Raw genomic sequence first — 19,971 nt, forward strand, 5'->3', positions numbered from 1 at the left:
TGTCTCAAATAGTCAATACAAATACACATTCAAGTGTTTCTCAGAAGGATCAAATTAGTTGCAGACTATGTAAATAAAGTGTTGTGGTTGTGGTTGTGGTTGGGTGGGGGGGGATCCTGCTGGGACGGGAACTGAAACGTACTGTGAAGCAACCGCAGAGCTGACAGCAGTGTGTGTCTGGTCTGCCCTTTTAGGGACACTTAAGACACATAGACAGAGAACACTGAAGTCTTTTCTGTCTATCTTTAGTCTTTAAATGTCGGAATGTTTTTACGACTTAACATAATTTTAGAGGTCAGATATTTAACTGTTTGAGATCCAGTTTGCCCTAGCCATCCCGATACCGTCATCAACAGCAGCAGGAAAAAGCACTGTGGCATAACACAGTGTGCTTAATGTGCTACGGCTGGTTGAGCTTGTAATCATTACGAGCATGCTGGCTGCTATTGTTGTAAATTAACTGCAGCCTGTACTCATCCCACAAAATCTAGTAAATATGCAGTTGTGAAGGCAACTAAGTACATTTACTCAGTTACTTTTTCTTAAAAGTACAATCTTGAGGTGTTTGTACTTTACTTTATACTTACACTCTACTACATTTCAGAGAGAAATGTTGTACTTTTTACTATTGACAGGTATAGTAACTGGCTACTTTGCAGATAAAGATGAACGGTTTGAGTCTCAAAGAGATAAAATAATCCAATATTTTACAATAAAAGGAGCAAATATTAAGAGAAAAGTCAAACAAATGAATACAAACTTGCTTACCAGAACATTGTTTTTTTCACTTTCCTACCCCGTTTATCATCTCAAGGCCCCTCAGATTGATTTTGTGACCCTTTAGAGAACCGAACTGTATATGAAGGCGTAACACCAGTTCCCAACCAGTAGAATGCTACTTACAGTACAAATTGATGCATCGATATTAACGATCTGAATAATGTAATATATAACATAAGTCACATTTTCCGCAGAACAACCACTTTTACTTTTGGTACTTTAAAAGGTGCTAAATGCGAAATTGGGAGAATTTCTATTGACTCTGCACGGCTCTCAACATGGCGACGGCTCGTAGCTAACGGCGCTAACAGTGAAAACAACAGCAACAGTGCTGACGGAGCTAATGGTGTTAACCTGGTGGGGGGGGGGGAACCGGAGGCTGAGTGCTACGCTTCCATGACGGCGCCGTCAGTCGGGATGTGCATTATCAGTTGTAACCGCCATATAACAGCAATGCAGAGCGGCCGGCCCGGCTATGTCAACAAAGCATGGAGAAGCTCGGACTGCAACATACACATTTTTCCTGATAATACTTCTGGTAATTTCACTTAAATAGTTAACTGCAGGACTTCAACCCTTAATACAGCATTTATATATCATTGTACTGGTACTTTTACTTAGGCGAACAATCTGAATACTTCTTGTATTCAGTGTTTTAGGGGTTTAGGAAAAGTAGTTAAACCCACATTAATGTCACAATGAGTTCTGTTTGTAGATAATTAGTACCACGGCACTGGAGGAGGGAGTAGCGTATGTATGCTCTCAGACTGGTCAGTCTGTGTTTCAATGAGATTTTTTTCCGAGAATTCCCTCCAAAACTCTTTTCTTTCTCTCCGCTCCAACTTCCTCCCTCACTCCCACTCCGTAAAAGGTCAGCTGGCCTCCTCTGGCATTCCTGCCGTGTGTGAGAGAGAGCGCACAGAAGGATGAATAGAGAGGGAAAAAGGCGGTTTTTGAGTCGTATTTGACCTGACAGAAACCAGCACTGAATTATGGGGCTACTGCATTGTGGTGTGTACGAGTTGTCTGCTCATATCTCGCCTGGTAAAAGTGCTGAGCTCATTGCTGCAGACTGCAGTGAGTGGGCGGCACGCACAACAGCAATACAGAGAGAGAAAACAAAGACACCGGCCGGGTATACATTAGACACAGGCGGCGGCGACATGGCTTCTCAGGATTGGACATAAGTGGTGGTTTCCTTTGTAGGTCACACAGGTCTTTAACAACAACATTTACAAACATAGAGATGTCGGTAAACCTTTAAACCTCAGACATCCTGTTGCCCTCGTGCATCAAATGTTTGACTCTTCTTTTTTCTTTTTTTTTTACTTATGAACATACATCAAAGTGTATCTTTCTTGACCAGGAAAACTCGTACCACAACATTTTCCATACATTGAACCTTTTATTAGCTAGGCTCATATTTAAAGTAGAAACCACACTACAAGTTTTTTTCCTCTTTACAAAACTTCTTATGTACACTACAGTGCTGACAGTTAAAAATCACAGAAATAAAATAGAAAAAAAAAGATAAATAAACTCTGTGAAAACAACAACGCCAGCCCCTGAAGACTTCTATTGTTTTCGACCATAATTTTTGTCACATTTATACAAAAAATATAGAAGTTCCTGTCAGTTTTTTTGTAACATCTGAAACCCAAAAGCATAAAAAGAGCTGCAGAGCGCCTTGCAACGGGCATCAAGTGCTTAATCATCACCTCGCTCTCCCCAAAGCCACAAAGAGAAGAGTTCTGTCTCTGAAAATGAAGTTCTCTAGACGCAAACTGACCAATGTTATGTTTAATTTTCCAGGATTTTCCAGGCCGGCGGCGAGAGTAATCATCGAAAACGCAACCCTGCTTTTAGGAAATCGTCCCGCCGAGCCACAAAGTTTGTCTCGCCCCAACTCACGCCGCAGATATTTGGAGAGTTTTCAGCAGCTTTAGAGACCAATTTAAGGCTTTTCTCTCATTTTCCAGTGAAAACTTTACTCCATGAAAGGACAGAACTCCTTCTCTATATGGCTCTGGACCATTTAGTAGTTCACAGTTAAGGACAGGCACTGGGGAAATGTTGTGGGCTACATGAGCACGAGTGGGCTGTACTCCAATATTGATAGTAAAATCAAAGACATCAATGACAGAAAAAATCAAAGTGAGACAGTTTGATTCTAAAAATCAGATATACACCACTTGGAGAAACATATTCATATTTGTCGCTAGAACAGAATTTCAATAATTTATTGTACTTTTTAAAACACAAGAGGTCTCTCCAGTCCCCCTGGTTGATAAATAAAACATTTTGCTCTCCACACTGTAGAGAAACTGGACTTCAGTTAAATAGATAAATAGTGCTTTGGGAATGAACTCTCGTCAGTGTACCTTCTGTGTCCATAAAAGAATAAAAACAATTGTATCATAGACGTTTGAGGCCTGAATGATTAACGTAATAGTCGTGGAAGAACCTGAAATCGCCCTGTTGATCATCTGACATAATTAATATCTCTAATAATATCGTCTGTATTTAAACAGCAGTGGATGCATCCATGTTACAAAGTGCTGTCACATTTGGGAAGTCTTGACCTGCTGCGTCTGTGTGATATTGCTCTGATCATTTTTATCCAGACGCTGTGAGATCAGTGGCGAGCTCTTAATGTAGCTGCTTAGTTACTAACATAATGTTGCAGATTGAATTGTTTTTTAAGGAGACCAATATATTCCTGAATGTGTCCTGAATGTGGTTGTTTTTTTTCCTGAGACTCTGAAGGCCGGTCTGTGTAGCAGCCTTGGCTGGGTTCGAATTCGTCCTTGGCTGAAAGCAAGTGCTCCGTTTCCAAAATTAGGAGACCCTGCTGGTTCACATCCAACAGACACTGAAAAACACGACACAATTACACTAAGAGCTCTGCCACTGGTGTTGAGGGCTAACAGGTACAAGATGATCGCAGTACTTTTAAGGAGTAGTTTGACATTTTGGGAAATGTTAATGCAACGACTAATCGATTATTTGTCAACTATTAAATTAATTGCCAACTATTTTGGATAATAAAAAAAAGTACAAATTCTCTGATTCCAGCTTCTTTAATGTGAATATTTTCTGGTTTCTTTACTCCTCTACCAGCACGTCTAGAGAGCTCACTGATTAACATGCAAGTGTGAAAATGACACATTGTGGTTTTAAAGGGGGGTTATGTGCCGGACTATTTCTTAGGGGTGGGAATCAGCAGAGGCCCCCCGATACAATATTATCACGATACTTAAGTCCCGATACGATCTTATTGTGATTGTAAACATTTTGCGATATGCTATTAGTATTCCAATAACATATATTGTGATTTATAACCTTTTTTCAACTGCAAATTATGCAGTTTGTCGACATCTGTTCTATCTAATAAGATACAGTTTTCACTCTGTTCATCTCAGAGTTTTCATTCACATATCTTGAAGTCAGAGGTAACTAACTTCCCGACAAGCTAACGTGACATGGTTGGTACCAATTGATTCCTTAGGTTTTCTACTTTCATGTGATACCAGTACCTTCACTAACTTTAAAACTGAGCCCGGTACAACCTTTAAAAGACAGAATAGCAGGCTGTCAGATTGTTAAGAAGTTAATACTTTATATAATAATAGCTTGATACTTAACCATGTATCATTACAATATTGCCAGGCAAAATATCGTGATACTATGCTGTATTGATTTTTCTTTCCCAAAATGCCAAACTATTCCTTTAAATTGTGACTCTGTTTATGGTGCTACTGTATTATACTGTAGCTTCCTATACTTGTAATTGACATGGGGGGGGGTCCTTTTGTTTAGTAGCACTAAAAGCTGTACTCATATTCTTCCTTGGCAATAAAACACTGGAAACTGATTCAATAGGACATCACTGGCTTGTCTTATCAATAGCTTTGAAATCAGAATAAAAATACTGATACGTGCTGTCACCATATCAATAATGGAGAAATGCATTTATATTTATATTCAGCAGATTATTGCAGAGCATTATTGCTCAAAATACAATATCAGGGAAATGCACTGCGATATACTGTATTGATTAAGATGTATCGATACAATATAGTAGAGGAAATGTAGTAATATTACATCAATACTATAGTGCATTGTGTAATATCACGATTTGACCCATCATTATTCCAGAAACAGTCTTGGGCACAAAGAATATACTAAAAAAAAAGCCACAAAATGGAAGCATTAGCTGCAAGTTTCACAAAAAAGGTCATCATCATGACCTTTTTTTATATAAATATCTGACACAAAATGTTTTTTCCTTCCTACCTCTGATGGCTCACTTCAAAAAAACAGAACCAGACAGCAGTTTGGCAGACTAGGGAGCTCATTCAAAACCTTGAGCCTGAATAATATCTTCTTTAAAGTCAAAACTGGTGCAGCCATACATGACTGAAGGCCAAAACTACCAATAAACGCAATCAATTCTCAATATTTCTGACCAACTAAAGCGTTCAGTACAATCTAAACCAGTCCAGTCAAGAGGTCTGGGGGGCGAATAAAAGTCCCACTCTGCTTTAAAAACTACGATACTGTGTTTCATACCGATCCGCCGCCTTCCTCGTTATTTCCTTTTTACATCGTTTTACAACATCACGACCAAAATAAAACATTTAAAAACAGCATCGTTATGTACAAAAACTACTATAAAATCTGCTCCTCTTCATGCTTTGGGTGAGGGAGGAGGACAGAAGGGGAAGGCTGAGGGGGAAGAGGAGGTGGAAGAGAAGGAGGAGGGGGAGGCGGCGAGGAGGAAGGAGGAGGCGGCGGGTGAGGGTAAGACTGAGGCGGGTATTGCGGTTGTAGCGGCGGGTATGAGCTGGGCGGTTGAGAGAGGTAAGACTGAGGGGGGAGGAAGTGGTGAGGGGGGAAGTGGGGATGCTGAGGGGGGTAGAAGGTGTTGGCGAACTGGTGATGGTGGGAGAGGTGAGGAGGGAGAGACTGGGAGCTGGCGAGGGGAGGCTGGTAGTACGATTGAGACTGCGCCGTGATGTTTGGTTGGTGTTGCGGATGCAGGTGGAGCTGGCTCATGTGAACCGGATGCGGCGCATTCTGATTGAGATAAGAGTTCAGAGGTTGTGCAGGGAGAGCGGGATTGGACAGCGGATTTGGGGGGAGGATGGGAGGTCTGTGAGGGAGATGGGAGTGCGGCATGAGAGGGGAGAAAGAGGGCGGAAGCATGTGAGGGTGGTGAGGAGGAGGAGGTGGGAGGTGCTGGGGTGCGTATTGCTGCATGTAGATTCCTTGCCTCCCGGCGTCCTGCGGCGGATGCATCTGTGGTTCCACGGACGTCCTGGCGTCCGCGCCGTGAGTCCATCTCTCTTGGAGTGTCCGTAAGTCTGTCGCCGCTCGAGCCGCCGCGTGAGTCCGCGTGTCGGATTGAGAACTTGTGTGTGTTTGTACATCCGCAGCAGGTGCTCGTATATCCGACGGCGCCCGCGTCCGTGTGTCTGAGGGGACGTCTGGCTTCAGGCGGTCTTTCGGTCGGTCCGACTGAGAGGAGGAAGGCAGCCGGGAAGCCGAAGAAGAGACGCTGGAAGGAGGGAGTGTGGGGAAATCCGCTGCGGGCTTTGGACTAGTCAGGGAGGATGTAGCGGAGGTTGACGCGGAGGAAAATATGGACAGAGCAGGAGATGGAGAAGAGGTAGAGGATGGACCGGGAGCAGCGAAAGGGGAGCGCAGAGGAGGAACGGCTGAAGGCGACAAAGAAGAGGAAGACTTGGGTGATTTAGGAGCAGAAGAGGAGGACCTTGAACTGGAAGACGTCATTCTGCTGTCCGAATGGTGGTAATGGTGGTGATGATGAAGGTGCTTCGATGATGCTGCTTTGGGTTTTGTGTCGTGATGAGGAGGATGAGGAGCAGGAGGGAGCGGTGAAGGCAATTTATTCTTGCAGCGAGGAGGCGCTGGGAGTTCTGCTTTCACCTTAGCGGGAGGTGAATCCTGCCGTTTGGGTTTTATCCTCTCCTTCTCCGCCTCTTTGTCTCTAGCGCTGCTCACGTTCGAGTCCACTGAGAGAGAGACAGCGGGCGGAGACAAGAGAGGTGGACGATGATCCTCCTCCTCCTTTTTGACAGCCGGCAAAGTCCTGTTTTCTGCCTCCTCCTTTATCCTCTCCTTTACTCCTTTCTCCCCCTTCTTTTCTCTCCTCTCCTCCTCTTCTTCCTCCACCGTTTTCCTCTCCTTCTCCTTCAACTCAACCTGCTCCTCCTCCCCCTCCCCCTCGTCCTCCTCCTCTTCCTCTTCCTCTCCCTTCACCTCCTCCTCCTCTCCCTCTCCACGGTGGTATTGTCTTAAGCGGACGTGCCACGCCAGGCTGCAGACAGACGACACGGTCTTGAACTGGTGGACCACGTTGCGAGGGATGAAATAGATGTCGTCGTGGGACAGGCGGATGCGGGCGTAGTGGATGCCCTCGCGACGCAGCTGGTTCAGTTTGGCGTCATCCACCCACTGCACACACTGTAGAGAGAGAGAGGAGGGTTTAGATCAGGGGTCTCCAACCTCTTGTCCTCTGAGACCTAATTTGACAAAATGAAAGTGTCCGAGAGCTACTCATAGCATCAAGTTGTACATCGCTGATAGCAGATATAATTTCTGTCTTACTTTTAAGGTCCTTTAATAACATTTCAGCCACCGCAATTCATCACCTCTATTACAATTCTGCCATAGGCAAAGGGCTTTTTGTGTCTCGTTAGGACTTGCACCACTAAACGAAGCCTTCGGTTTGTCTTTTAATTGTTGTTTTCAGCTCCTTTACCTTCTCTGTTCATAGACTGCTACCAGCTGTAAAGTCCCATGAAAAGTTGCTGTGGACTTTGGTGAAGTGGCGTTGCATCTTTTACAGACTGACACGCTTGTACCGCAAATGAGATGCACATTTTCGATTGGCAAATAATCATTTTGTGTAAGAAGGGGGCGGGATGGAATTTAAACAGTGATTTTGTGTAATTACATTTATGTACATACCGGTATTCTTTGAACTTTTAGCAAGCCAGAAACAAGTAGCAAGCTTACGGGTAGCTCACAAGCTACTTGTTGGAGACCCATGGTTTAGATAGAGGAGGTACACTCCAAAATGAAACCTCCATCTTTTGACACTGAAACGTATTTTAAATAGAATAATTCTCCTTTTTTTTTTTACTTCTTCTCCTTTGTTCAGTACAATAAATACATATTTTGAGAACAGATCAAAATAATCCTAAATCCTTCTAAGTTAAATTGTAAATAAACTAACACTCATCCTTTCTGTGCTCCAGACAAGTTCTCTAATTTACTGCAGTTCAAATTTGCTCCACCATGTGGCAGCATCCACATCAGATTAATTGAACACCTCATGCAGTGTTAGATAGTACTTGTTATATTAAAGTGGCACTGAGGAATAACTCTAATTTGTGACATAATAAAGACGACTTTACTGGGGGGGAATCTAGTGTATGATGAGCCTTCGGTATGTGTGTGTGATGTAAAGACCTGAGACAGCGGAGGTTCATAGAGGTCCAACTGCAGCCTCTGGACTACATGAGGGAAATCACCAGCATGGAAACACACGACGTCTTTGGTTACACGAGGAGGCTCCGAGCTGAAAACAGGGGAGGGAGGGGAGGAGAGAGTGAGGAGGATTACATGATATCTCTTGGAGAGTAAGCTGTATAAATACCGAGGGTGTGTTGCTTCTAAACAAACAGCCATCACTCGTATCATATGTTGCTTTGCCGCCTACCTTTGTCCGGCCCGTACAGCCTTCAGGACCCCCACGGCTGCTGTGGTTTGTCGCTCGAAGCCCTGACCGATGTGATCGGCGTGGGCCCGAGTCCTATCCTCAAACAGCATCTCTCTGGGCTCGCTGGTCCGGGGCAGCGACTGCAGCAGGTTCTTCACCTCGTTGGTGGAGCTGCGACGGGACAAAAAATAAACACTGTAGAGTGAAAAGTAGAAAAACACACAAAAAGTATCCACAGAGATTAACCCCCGTCTCTGCTGTCTAAATAAAGAAGAATATGACTAAAGGTGAGTGGGCAGCTTTGTGTTGTTTCCTGTTTGCTTTGGCAAAATAAAAGCACCAGACTGGCTTCATCTGCTGGTGCTGTTGTTATCTTTGTTGACATGCTGACGTAATCCAGACGCCACAGTAGAATACGAGGAGCAGAGGGGATGAAAACCTGCATTGATGTGGATATAATAACATTCTTGTTGTGTATTCAGGTAGTGTTGGAGCATTTGCAGCAGGGCTGCAACTTATGATGATTATCAATTAATCTGTTGATTCTTACCTCAATTAATAATTTGGTCTCTAAAATGTCAGAAAATAGTAAAATAAATAAAAAAATTGCCACAATCTCCCAAGGTCTAATTTGACATATTCAAATATCTTCTTTCGTCCGTCCAACACCCCAAAAATTAACTTCAATATCACGGAAAACAACAAAAAAATCAACAAATATTCACAACTTTTAAGCTTGAACAAGAGATTTTATTTTTTATTTCTTTATTTAAAAAATAACTCAAAATTAATCGATTGTCAAAATAGCAGCTGATTCATTTTTTGTGTTTCAGCTCTACTTTACAGCAACCCTAATGACGTGCTCCACAGCACACCAGGGCTGAAACCATTAGTTGACAATTTGGACAATCGATTAATAATAAAAATTAATGTGTTTGATTAATTTAAAGTAGTTTATCGAGCCCAAATGTCTTAAATGTGAGAATTTGCTGCTTTTCTCTAATTTATGTCATTACAAATATTTTGGTTAGGACTGGGCAATAATTCAATATGATAATATATCATATTTCAATGGAATCGTATCATGATGAATGAAATCATATATTGAAATATCATGATACACAATTACGTCATGTAAGTTGATAATAACAAGCACTAACTCAAATTTCTCTGTAAATCTGAATAAGAATTCAGCTTCCGGGAATACCCCAGTGTAGTTAAATCAAACTATTGTCTTAATCTGATTACTCTGTATTTGTGTGCATGCATATAAACATAATCAGCGTATAGCTGGATATTTGTTTCTCTATAATTTCACTTGTAACTGTTAATTTTGCACAAAAGGTCTTAATTGAATGAGAACATATTCAGTACTTTTCATTTGTCAGGTACTTAATTCACACAAAAATTGTCTTTACCATTTGGTTATTTCATATAGAATATTTATATATTGAATTACCAGAAAACATTCTATATCGTGATATATATCATTATAAAGATATGAAATGACCTGATGATCGGGATCGAAGATTTTGGCCGTATCGCTGAGCCAAAGCCAAAACGACAAAACATACAAACTGAAGATGTAACCTCGGTTTCTTGGAAAATACGAGTATTTATTTATTTACTATTTTCTCAAATTTTATAGACAAAACGATTAATCAATAATGAATATAATTGTTAGTTGTAGCCCTAAAACAGTTATGATGTAGAGGATGAAAACACACATTAGTGGGGACATTATAAAACATCCTTGTGGTGTATTCAGGGAATGTGAATGTCCTAACAACATTTTTCTAGCTACAGACCAATATTATTTTCTTCCGACGCAAATTATTCAGTTTTTAAAAAAATGGCTTTCCTTGCATGGTTAATATGGTATCTATTTAAATTCTTCAAAACACTAAATAACCCAAAAAGGAGGATAAAAAAAACTGGAAATCAATAATATCCTCTGCGTGCTTTGTGTAAAAAAATGTTTTTGTTGCATTTTCAATAACGGAAAGCAAAAGCGCTCGAACTTGGCTTCATGCGTACAGACTGAGAAGCTGTGGAGTAAAAGCATAAAAAATGAGCCGTGTTGCCAAACAATAGAAGCACTGCAGTCAGCTCGCTACTGGATCAGTGACTCACAGTGGAGCTGCAGTCAGATTCAAACAAGAGTATAAACACACACTCACAGAGATTCCTTCGAGAGTGTAACACAGACAGAACAGCAGCGAGAGAGACTACCCGTGCTGAACACTTAATTGTGCATTCATTCATTCAGAGATAAGAGGAGGGAGGCAGGAGCTGGTGGAAGAGGAAGAAAGAAGCAGAGGAAAATATAGTACAGAGAGTACACACACACACACACACACACACACACACAGAGCTCAGTGTATGTGAGCTGACTGCAGGCTGACAGTAATGAATGTAAAACCAGGAAAGCTGGTAAGTGAAACACTGAAAGGAAGAGAGTGCAAAAGGAGGAGTGCTGAACGTGCACATCTAGAGTGATATTTGAAGTCTACCCTCTGTACCTCCTCCTCTATATGTGAGGTCCTGTTGTTCTGGTACTATGTATGTCAGTACTGCGAGTGGGCAATCTGTCTCTGCACCAAGTCGTCAGGACAGATTCCTGAGCATTTATGGGCAAATAAAGTGGGGAGGGAGAAGAAAGGAGGAGGCCGAGGGGAATGGATGAGTGGCAGAGAGAGAGGTGGATGAAGAAGGACAGAGAGGTCGGGAGAGGAGGGATACGGCTGTAAAAAAAAGGAGTGTAAAGAGGAGGAAGTCAGAGGGAACCACGTTCTCTGACGACAAACACCGTTAAAGGTACACCTTAAAGCTGCAGCACACATTCCTGAAGAGGTTGTACATCACATGATTTCACACACAAACTGAGCTAATGCACCTGTGACATCACACTTGTATAAGCTGCATATGTATAAGCTATGATTGGCTTCCAAACTGGTTGTGATTTTTGTGTGATCACAAAATTTTGTATGCTCACTAGGGATGTCAAGAGAACAGATACTTCGGTACCAAGTCAATGCCAAAATTCTGAAAAAGTGACGGTACTCATTTTGCTACAGTACCGTAGGTACCGAGGTTCAGGGCTGGAGACAACGGCGTCCCGTCGTCCCGGGAACAATAGAAAATGTATCTGATAATGCACATACAGCTAACGTTAGCAGAGGTTGCATTGAGTTACATTATGATGCTATGATGTTCATTTTTATGATGTTAAAATTGAGTGTTGAGCGAAGGTACATTATCACGTTATAATGATGTGTTCAAATGTAATCTTAGTAAAACTTAGTTTGCATGTTCTCCCCGTGTTAGCGCGGGTTTTCGCCGGGTTCTCCGGTTAATTGTTGACTCTAAATGTCCCGTAGCTGCGAATGTGAGCGTGAATGGTCGTCTGTCTCTCTGTGTCAGCCCTGTGATAGTCTGGCGACCTGTCCAGGGTGTACCCCGCCTTCACCCCAATGTCAGCTGGGATCGGCTCCAGCTCCGCTGCAACTCCTGAATAGAATAAGCGCTTACAGATAATGGATGGATGGATGAATTGTGGAATTTCACTGGTATTGGCATCGACTACTAAACTTCTGGTATCGTGACATCCCGAATGCTCACATCTTAAACACAGAGAAACTTTCCCTCTTCTGCAAATTAATGTGATAATAGTCTTCAATGCAGGTAAAACATCCAAGTGAAGTAACATTAAGTAAACCCCATTTTTGAAAGGAGGAGGGGATTTAAATGCTTTGTTCCAACCAACAAAGCCAAAGATTTAATTTACAATTGTAGAAAATAGAGAAAAGTAGCAAATCCTCATAACAGACAGAGAAGCTGGAACCAGGAGTTTTTGTTTTTGTTTAAATTTCCTGTCGCTCGACTAATTGATAAATCAACTAATCATTTCAGCTCTATTGAGACTGAACAGGCTGGGGTTTGACGTCTCGCTGACAGCCACCCGACGGACTCGCGTTGTCTGTTATTCATCCTGCAGTTTGTATCTAAACAGGAACGACGCGCTCTGTGTCCGTCAGGCCTCTTGTCCTGTTTTGCAACTGGCGCTTTCCAAGGTTGCTGCTGTTACTATGCAATTACTGTAAGTCTCTGGAAGCTCTTTCACTACGAGCTGAAATATTTGGGTGTATTTTCATCGTCTGACCACTATAATCAAGCTGAATTCTCAGACTGAGAGTCTCAGTGCCGTCAGAGCTCGACCTTTTCACTGAAACCACTGAGAAACCCATTCACAAGCAGCTTCCTTCAACGCAACACAGGGCCAAACTGCAGACAAGGTCTCGCTGTAAATAACATCACATCCTCTCAATAGCTCTTTCAAACACACTGTTTTTTATGTCTTTTCCTTTAAACACACAGACATAAACAAAAACACACTTGCACTGCTCTGACATATTCAGTGTGTGCTTTCTCTAAACACACTTTTCAGAGTTCTTGGAAATAACAGCGCGGTAACTCTACTATAAATCAACTCAAAGCTGGAAGGAGAGGTCAGGAGGAGGAAACAGAAGACAGATCGTAAGAGAAATAGAGAGAGAAAGTCATAATAAGAGGCAGCAGAGGAAAGAAATATGGGAGGAGTGGAGGAAAGAAAAGGAAAGAGAGATTGAGGAGAGATCAGGGAGCCAAACGGGAGGAAATGATGAGAAAAGTGCACGTTGGTTTTGCAGATGTCATTTTGTATTCATATCTCATGGTGATTAATAATCGGGTGATGGGGTGAGATAGGACACGGAAGAAGAGAAAGGAATAAAGTTTAACCACGTCTCTCTCTCTCTCTCTCTCTATCTAGCCATCTATCCATCCATCTGTGTCTCTATAAAACAGATTCCTTCAGCCTCAGCTGTTACACAAGTGTTTCTGACAGCAGCACACACTCTCTCTTTAAAGCCGTCCCCTTCAAACACTGTGTGCAGCAACCGAAGCATAACATGAAGATGTGACAAAATGTATGTATTTACAGGCTGGATTCAGGTTGGACACTAATGGTGAAGTGATTGTACTTTCTTTATTACTTGGGAATGTCACAATACTAAAAATTTAGTAGTAGTCGATACCAATACCAGTGAAATTCCACGATTCACGATACCAAGGTAAAAAATATAAACAAAACAATAAATCCCAAGTGCTTCAGCATACACGCCAATAATATGTGTGGTCAAAAAGAGATAAAAATGTTAGCGCTGTCAAAGTAATCTCTTTAATGCAATCAATGTTTCAGAGGTTATAGCGGGCTCAGTTTTAAAGCTAGAGTGAAGATACTGCCATCATATGAAACTAAAAAACTTAAGGAATCCATTAGTCCAGCCATGTCATACCAGCCTGTCGCAAAAGAGGTTAAATAATGCTCCAAACTTGCGCTAAATTTTAGCGAGGAAAAATTGGCATGGCCATTTTCAAAGGGGTCCCTTGACATCTGACCTCAAGATATGTGAATGAAAATGGGTTCTATGGTTACCCACGAGTCTCCCCTTTACAGACATGCCCACTTTATGATAATCACATGCAGTTTGGAGCAAGTTATAGTCAAGTCAGCACACTGACACACTGACAGCTGTTGTTGCCTGTTGGGCTTAAGTTTGCCATGTTATGATTTGAGCATATTTTTTATGCTAAATGCAGTACCTGTGAGGGTTTCTGGAAAATATTTGTCATTGTTTTGTGTTGTTAATTGATTTCCAATAATAAATATATACATACATTTGCATAAAGCAAGCATATTTGTCCACTCCCATGTTGATAAGAGCATTAAATGCTTGACAAATCTCCCTTTAAGGTACATTTCAAGCAGATAAAAAGAAAAAGTGTAATTAATTTGCGATTAATCGCAATTAACTATGGACAATCATGTGATTAATCAATATTTTAATCAATTAACAGCCCTAGAAATGATATTAAAAAAATCCCTAAATATCACCATTGATGTGGCTACCAATCAGCGGGGACAAGAGAGAGAAATAACTGCTGCATGGGAGGAATGTGCGTGTCGTCCCGCGCTTGGCTCGCTGCCATGTGAAGTAGCGTCTGATGATGTCGACTCTATTAACATAACGATGATCTCACCAGAGCGGTGAGCCACATACCGCTCACATCACACACGCATTCTCTCTAATGGTCTCGCTCACAGAAATCCCGTGTTTGTGTGTGTGTGTGAGACAAAGCTTATGTGTGAGCAACAATGACACTGTGACAGACACAAACAGAGAGGGTGTAATTGCCTCATCCGGCTACGACAAAGCTTCGTGCTGCTACCGCAGTGTGTTTTTTTCATAATCAGTCCTCGTGGGCTGTGCAGAGAGTACAGCTGGCTCAATAAAGTACACAACAAACACACACACAAACACACCAGAGACTTGTAGCCAGTACAAACAATCATAGAGACCAAAATCCCTGCTAATTCTGTCTCATTGCAGTGCTTAAGGAGGATCCAAAATATTGGCTGGCTTCATTTGTGTGTGTGTTTGTTTATATAATGTGCAGTAAACTGTAGTGTACTCACCGTTTTCTTTTAAAGGGAGACTTTGGTATATCAGCTACAGGTATCATCTGCTCTCCTGGTCTGACCCACATTATGGGACCGTCGTCGCTCTCTGAGGGATCCATCAGCCTCAGACTGGAGAGCGTTCCCCACGGAAGAGTCCGCTGCAGCCACACACAGACAACGAAACAGTTAGTACATCTACTTTTTCACAGTTTAACCAAGTCAAGTATTTTAAATCTCATGTACAGAAATTGCCCCCCCCCTGGCAAAACTTGACAAAACACCCGAGATGCTTCAGAGGGTGCTGAATCAGAGCCAAAGCCCTCGACGGTTAGAAAAGTGCCAGAGGATGTGCGTCTCTTGATATTCAGCGTACGACGCCACTCCTCCACAGTGCATGCAGAAGATTTTGAAGTGTCAACACAGAATGGCAAACAGAAGAAAAGCTTGTCACTCCTGCATTTCAGGGACAGCAGTAAACACAGTGTTTGGGTGGTCTGTTCCCACACACACATTTTAAAAGACTTCCCAAGCTGAAAGCTGCATCAAATCACTCTGACACACCAACTTAACGTCTCTTCTTCGCCACCACTGAGAATATTTAGGTGTGTTTGTTGATGTTTTTGTGTCAGGCAGCGTTTCTCCATCTGTTCAGTTTGTGGCATTTCCAAACAGTCGGTGGTGTAAATGCATTAAAATAGCTTTATCACGTTTCCCGTTCCCCATCCATCCACCCACTCTGTTCCTGTGTAGCATCACTGCCATTCATCCCGTCACCGACTCACCTTCAGGAAGGGCGACTCCTCCAGCATGCCGAGGAATTCTGGGAAGTAATTCCCGACCTCCTCGTCCACGGCTCCCACCAGGCTGATCTGTCTCATTGCCCCGGCTCTGTATGTACCGTTACTGTACGTCTTCTTCACCTGCAGCAAACACAACATTAGATGATGATGATGTCGTAATCATGTTACTTTAACACCACAGCAGGAAGGTGAGGTTGGTTACTCTACTCAGTTCTTAACAAAAATATATATTCTTTGTAGAGATGAATCTGTGAAATGTCATGGTTTTTAGTTTTAACCAAAGAAATGTATTTATTATTGAGTTGCTATCGAGCCAATATCGATCGATATGTGAAGCGATTCACAACTTCCAAAAATAAATTTTAAAAACATAATAATAATTTTCCCACTTTATTTATTTTTATTTTGTTCTGTACATACAAGAACATCTGTACAAAATCTGACTTTCGTATCTTTCGGAATCGAAATCGAATCGTATCGTGAGATGCCAAAAGATTCACACCCCTACTAAATGCCCCTGTTGTTGTAAGACGGGTGGCACATCCCGGTTTAATTGCCCCCCTGTGGTCCTGAATTCCTCTAAGACATCCTGCATGTAATCAAACACGCTTGGTATTTTTATCAGTGGTCTTCCATGGCAGCGGTTCCCAACCTTTTTGGCTTGTGACCCCTTAAAAACAAAGCAAAGTCTGCTTGCAACCCTTTTTCACAGGCTGCACTTGTTTACCGGACAGGTTATTTCCCCCTCGTTTTATTTGAATAATCTAACTATAAAGCGAGGAATCTCTGTCTGTCTTTCTGTATGTCCTTCGTATATCTCAAGAACTGTTCATCCGATCTACTTCACACTTCGCGGCTGAATTGCTGGGGACATGCGACACCTTCAATAATAATAAACTTTGAATAAACAAGCTATAGTGCTCTGTTCAGCAGCGGAGCAGGACTTCAGGGCTCTGCAGACTGAGAAAAGCGTTGTCGTCCGTAGTGGGCAGACCGGGTCTCATTGAGTGCATTACAGTTTTGCTGATGGATCCTGGATATACTAACGTTACAACCAAGCTCTTTTTCCCTTCCCTGGAGTCAATGAGTATGTATAATTTCTATATATAACATAGAAATATGCATTTTCCTTAATCATCTAGCGAACCCTCAGCAAGACCCATTGAGAGACTCGACCCCCAGATCGGCAGGTCTGGAACCATTGTTCTACGTGGCCATGTATGACATGTACTCTGATGATATTACATTTAATGAGAGGCTATTTTAATCACATTTCAAAGGATTTTTTTTGTATGTATATGATGGTACTAATGAGGGACATCAATAGACCAACAGGTTGCAGTGTAAAGTATAAATGTTTACATAACACATAAGCATTTAGTATTGTTTGATTGCAGTACAATCCAGAGGAACACGAAACCAGACACGGACATGGAAGCTGCTCATCACTACTGGGTGTCAAAACACAAACTGTGTGTTTGTGTGTGTGTATGTGTGGGCGGTTTCACTTGATGTTTCTGCTCCACCAGTGTGACTCTACAGACTGTTTGCTGCTCTTCACTTGGCCAGCAGAGCATAGTGTGCGTGCGTGTGTGTCTAACACGTGTCCCATACCCTTGGCCCTCAACACTGTCTTTGTGTGTATGCGCGAGTGTGCAGTACGTGCAGCATGTGGCCTGCATGCTGTACTCTTGGCTGATCAGGATATGTGTGTGTGTGCGTGTGTGTGTCTTGGCCAGATCCTTGGCTGCACGCCTCCAGTGAGTCACCACTTGACAACAAGGCAGAGATAAAGAGAGAGAAAGAGAGAGAGAGCAGAGGGAGGAGAGAGCGAGGATACACTGGAGAGGAAGAATGAGGGACAGATGGAGAGAAGTGGTGAGAGGAAGAGGGAGAGAAAGTTTAGGAAGACAACAAGCTGTCAGAGAGACAGAGACAGAGAAGACAGGGAGCGAGGAGAAAACGTGGAGGGGAGGATGGAAATAGCTCGGAGGGGAGTAAGGAGGGAAGAGGGTAAGCAGGTGAAAATGAAGATAACATGTTTTTGGAAGATAAAAGAGGGAGTCAGGGCAGGAAAAAATAAAGAGGTGAAGGAGAGAAGATAAGAAAAAGTAAAAGGGCGAAGATGTTAAAGAGACAAAAAAAGAGGAAGTGTGACAGGGCAGGTTAGAGAGGACGAGAGGAGGGAGGTGAAGGAGACGTAATGAAGATGGAAACAATGAATTAGATAAAAGACTGAAGGGGAAAGGTGTGTGTCCTTGAGCAAGGCACTTAATCCCAAAACAGCTGCTCAGATGCCAATCGTGTGTGTGTGTGTGTGTGTGTGTGTGTGTGTGTGTGTGTGTGTGTATGTGTGTGTGTGTTGCAGCCATTTCCCCCCGGGCGTTGCTTTTAATAAGGAACTGTTGTTGGTCCAGTAACTTGGTTATTTAGGATAATTAGGAGAGAATAGCCATAACAACTGGATTACAGGGGTCAACAACAGAGAAATGTTCTTTAAAAAATTGAGATAAAAATAACAATTAATTACAACAGGCGGATTAAGTGCTAATTATAGGTGTTCATAATCAGCTTTAGTCACTGTACTGTTTAGCAAACATTAAAATATTTCAAAATTTATTGAGACTATAACCAGACTGATACTTAATTTAAAGTGATATAAAACATATATAACACACATTTCACATGCGGGAACTAGCAAAAAAAAATGTTTAACATTTTTTTTGTTTGATAGATCAGTGATTCTCAAAGTGGGGATCTGCAAAATAATTAGCTATAAATTATAAAATTGTGCTGTATCATTAAAAAGTTCATATCAACAAATGGGGATCATTTGTGGCAATAAAACAAGCATATTGTGTCCATTACTCCCACCCATGTTAGCTTTGGGCCAATAGAAACTCTGATATGATTGTGACACACAGCAATGAGTTAAAATGCAAGAATCAAAATGCAATATGACACTCTGTTTTAAAAGTATATTAACATGATTCAAACATTTAAATGTGTTTCTGTTTATCACAATGAAATAGTACTGAAGTATTTAGGTTGAGAAGTTTTAAAATACAAATAGTTCCAATGGCATCAAGTACAAATGGTGGTAACATATCAACTTAACTATTAATTGACTAATCATTACAGCCCTAGTATATAGAATATGATGTTATTATACTCAGTGGATGAAGCAACCTGTGCACACTGCAGGTAGAAGATATACTGTAGAGTTGATCCCCTTAAAAACAGCATGTTGTCTTGTCAGCAGTAATGTGTTTTGTTTAAAAAAAAAAAAAAAAAAAGCTCCTGCATGTTCACTTGCAAATTGGTCGAATTACATGCATCAAATAACTGCCTATTGGTGTTTATCTAATCTATGATGAATTAACGACATAAATCAGTTTATCATGCCGAGACGGGCCGAGCCATGTGGTGCGTTTGTTCACTTCATTTCACCGCATCTGTGCCCCGACGCACACTGTGTAATATCCTCCTAAGATGATGATGACTAACCGCTTGAAATACTCACTCCACGCGCGTAAACACATCACAACTTTAAATAGTCTCACTGAGTCAATGACCTAGATACTGGGAGGGAAATGTGTCTGTGTGCACACATGGATTCAAATGCCTTCACGCATACAAGCGTTTGTGTTTCTCAGCCAGTTACATGTATGTGTGCGTGTATTCATCTTCCTGCGTACTTATAGCAGTGTGTGCTTACTGTATGAGCGTCTATTTTCTCTTCCTGTGAGTGTTTACACAATGCATAATTTAACAGCAGAATAACCCCCATGTTGTTAGCAAAGGGAACAGTCTCTCACTATCACAGGAGGAGTATTAGGAAACACTAGCTCTGCCTCAAATAAACGGGTACATTTAACAGTCAGTGATTCACTCACGAACACAGTTTGTCTATAATAAGTGAAGGCGAACAGAAGGGAACAGGAAATGTGACAGACTTCCTCTGAGTTACTGTTCAAGATGCTCCAGGACTTCCTTGCCTTTGTGTACGTGCGCGTAAACACACACTCAATGGGTGAATATGTGAAAACAAATGACCCTTTTACTGTATGCAAACAATGACGCAAGTGTGCGCATGCAGTTTGGCAACGGAAGTACGGCTTAACCACCAAAGATCGTGA

At 41.9% G+C, this 19,971-nt stretch overlaps 1 protein-coding gene across 1 annotated transcript in view; it reads right to left on the reverse strand.

The window, feature by feature from the left end:
* Window positions 1-2,165: 2,165 nt before the first annotated feature.
* The window catches only part of LOC141761709 (uncharacterized), a 40,468-nt gene continuing 22,662 nt past the window's right edge, over window positions 2,166-19,971 (reverse strand). Inside the window, exons 5-9 of the mRNA XM_074625271.1 lie at window positions 15,815-15,952; window positions 15,048-15,190; window positions 8,531-8,701; window positions 8,281-8,389; window positions 2,166-7,269 (exon numbers count right to left, since the gene is read on the reverse strand). Of these exons, the coding sequence (XP_074481372.1) occupies window positions 5,452-7,269; window positions 8,281-8,389; window positions 8,531-8,701; window positions 15,048-15,190; window positions 15,815-15,952 (2,379 nt within the window). The 3' untranslated portion in view covers window positions 2,166-5,451. The remainder of the gene's footprint in view (window positions 7,270-8,280; window positions 8,390-8,530; window positions 8,702-15,047; window positions 15,191-15,814; window positions 15,953-19,971) is intronic.

Source organism: Sebastes fasciatus, chromosome 23 (assembly GCF_043250625.1).
Source record: "Sebastes fasciatus isolate fSebFas1 chromosome 23, fSebFas1.pri, whole genome shotgun sequence".
Taxonomy (NCBI): Eukaryota; Metazoa; Chordata; class Actinopteri; order Perciformes; family Sebastidae; genus Sebastes; species Sebastes fasciatus.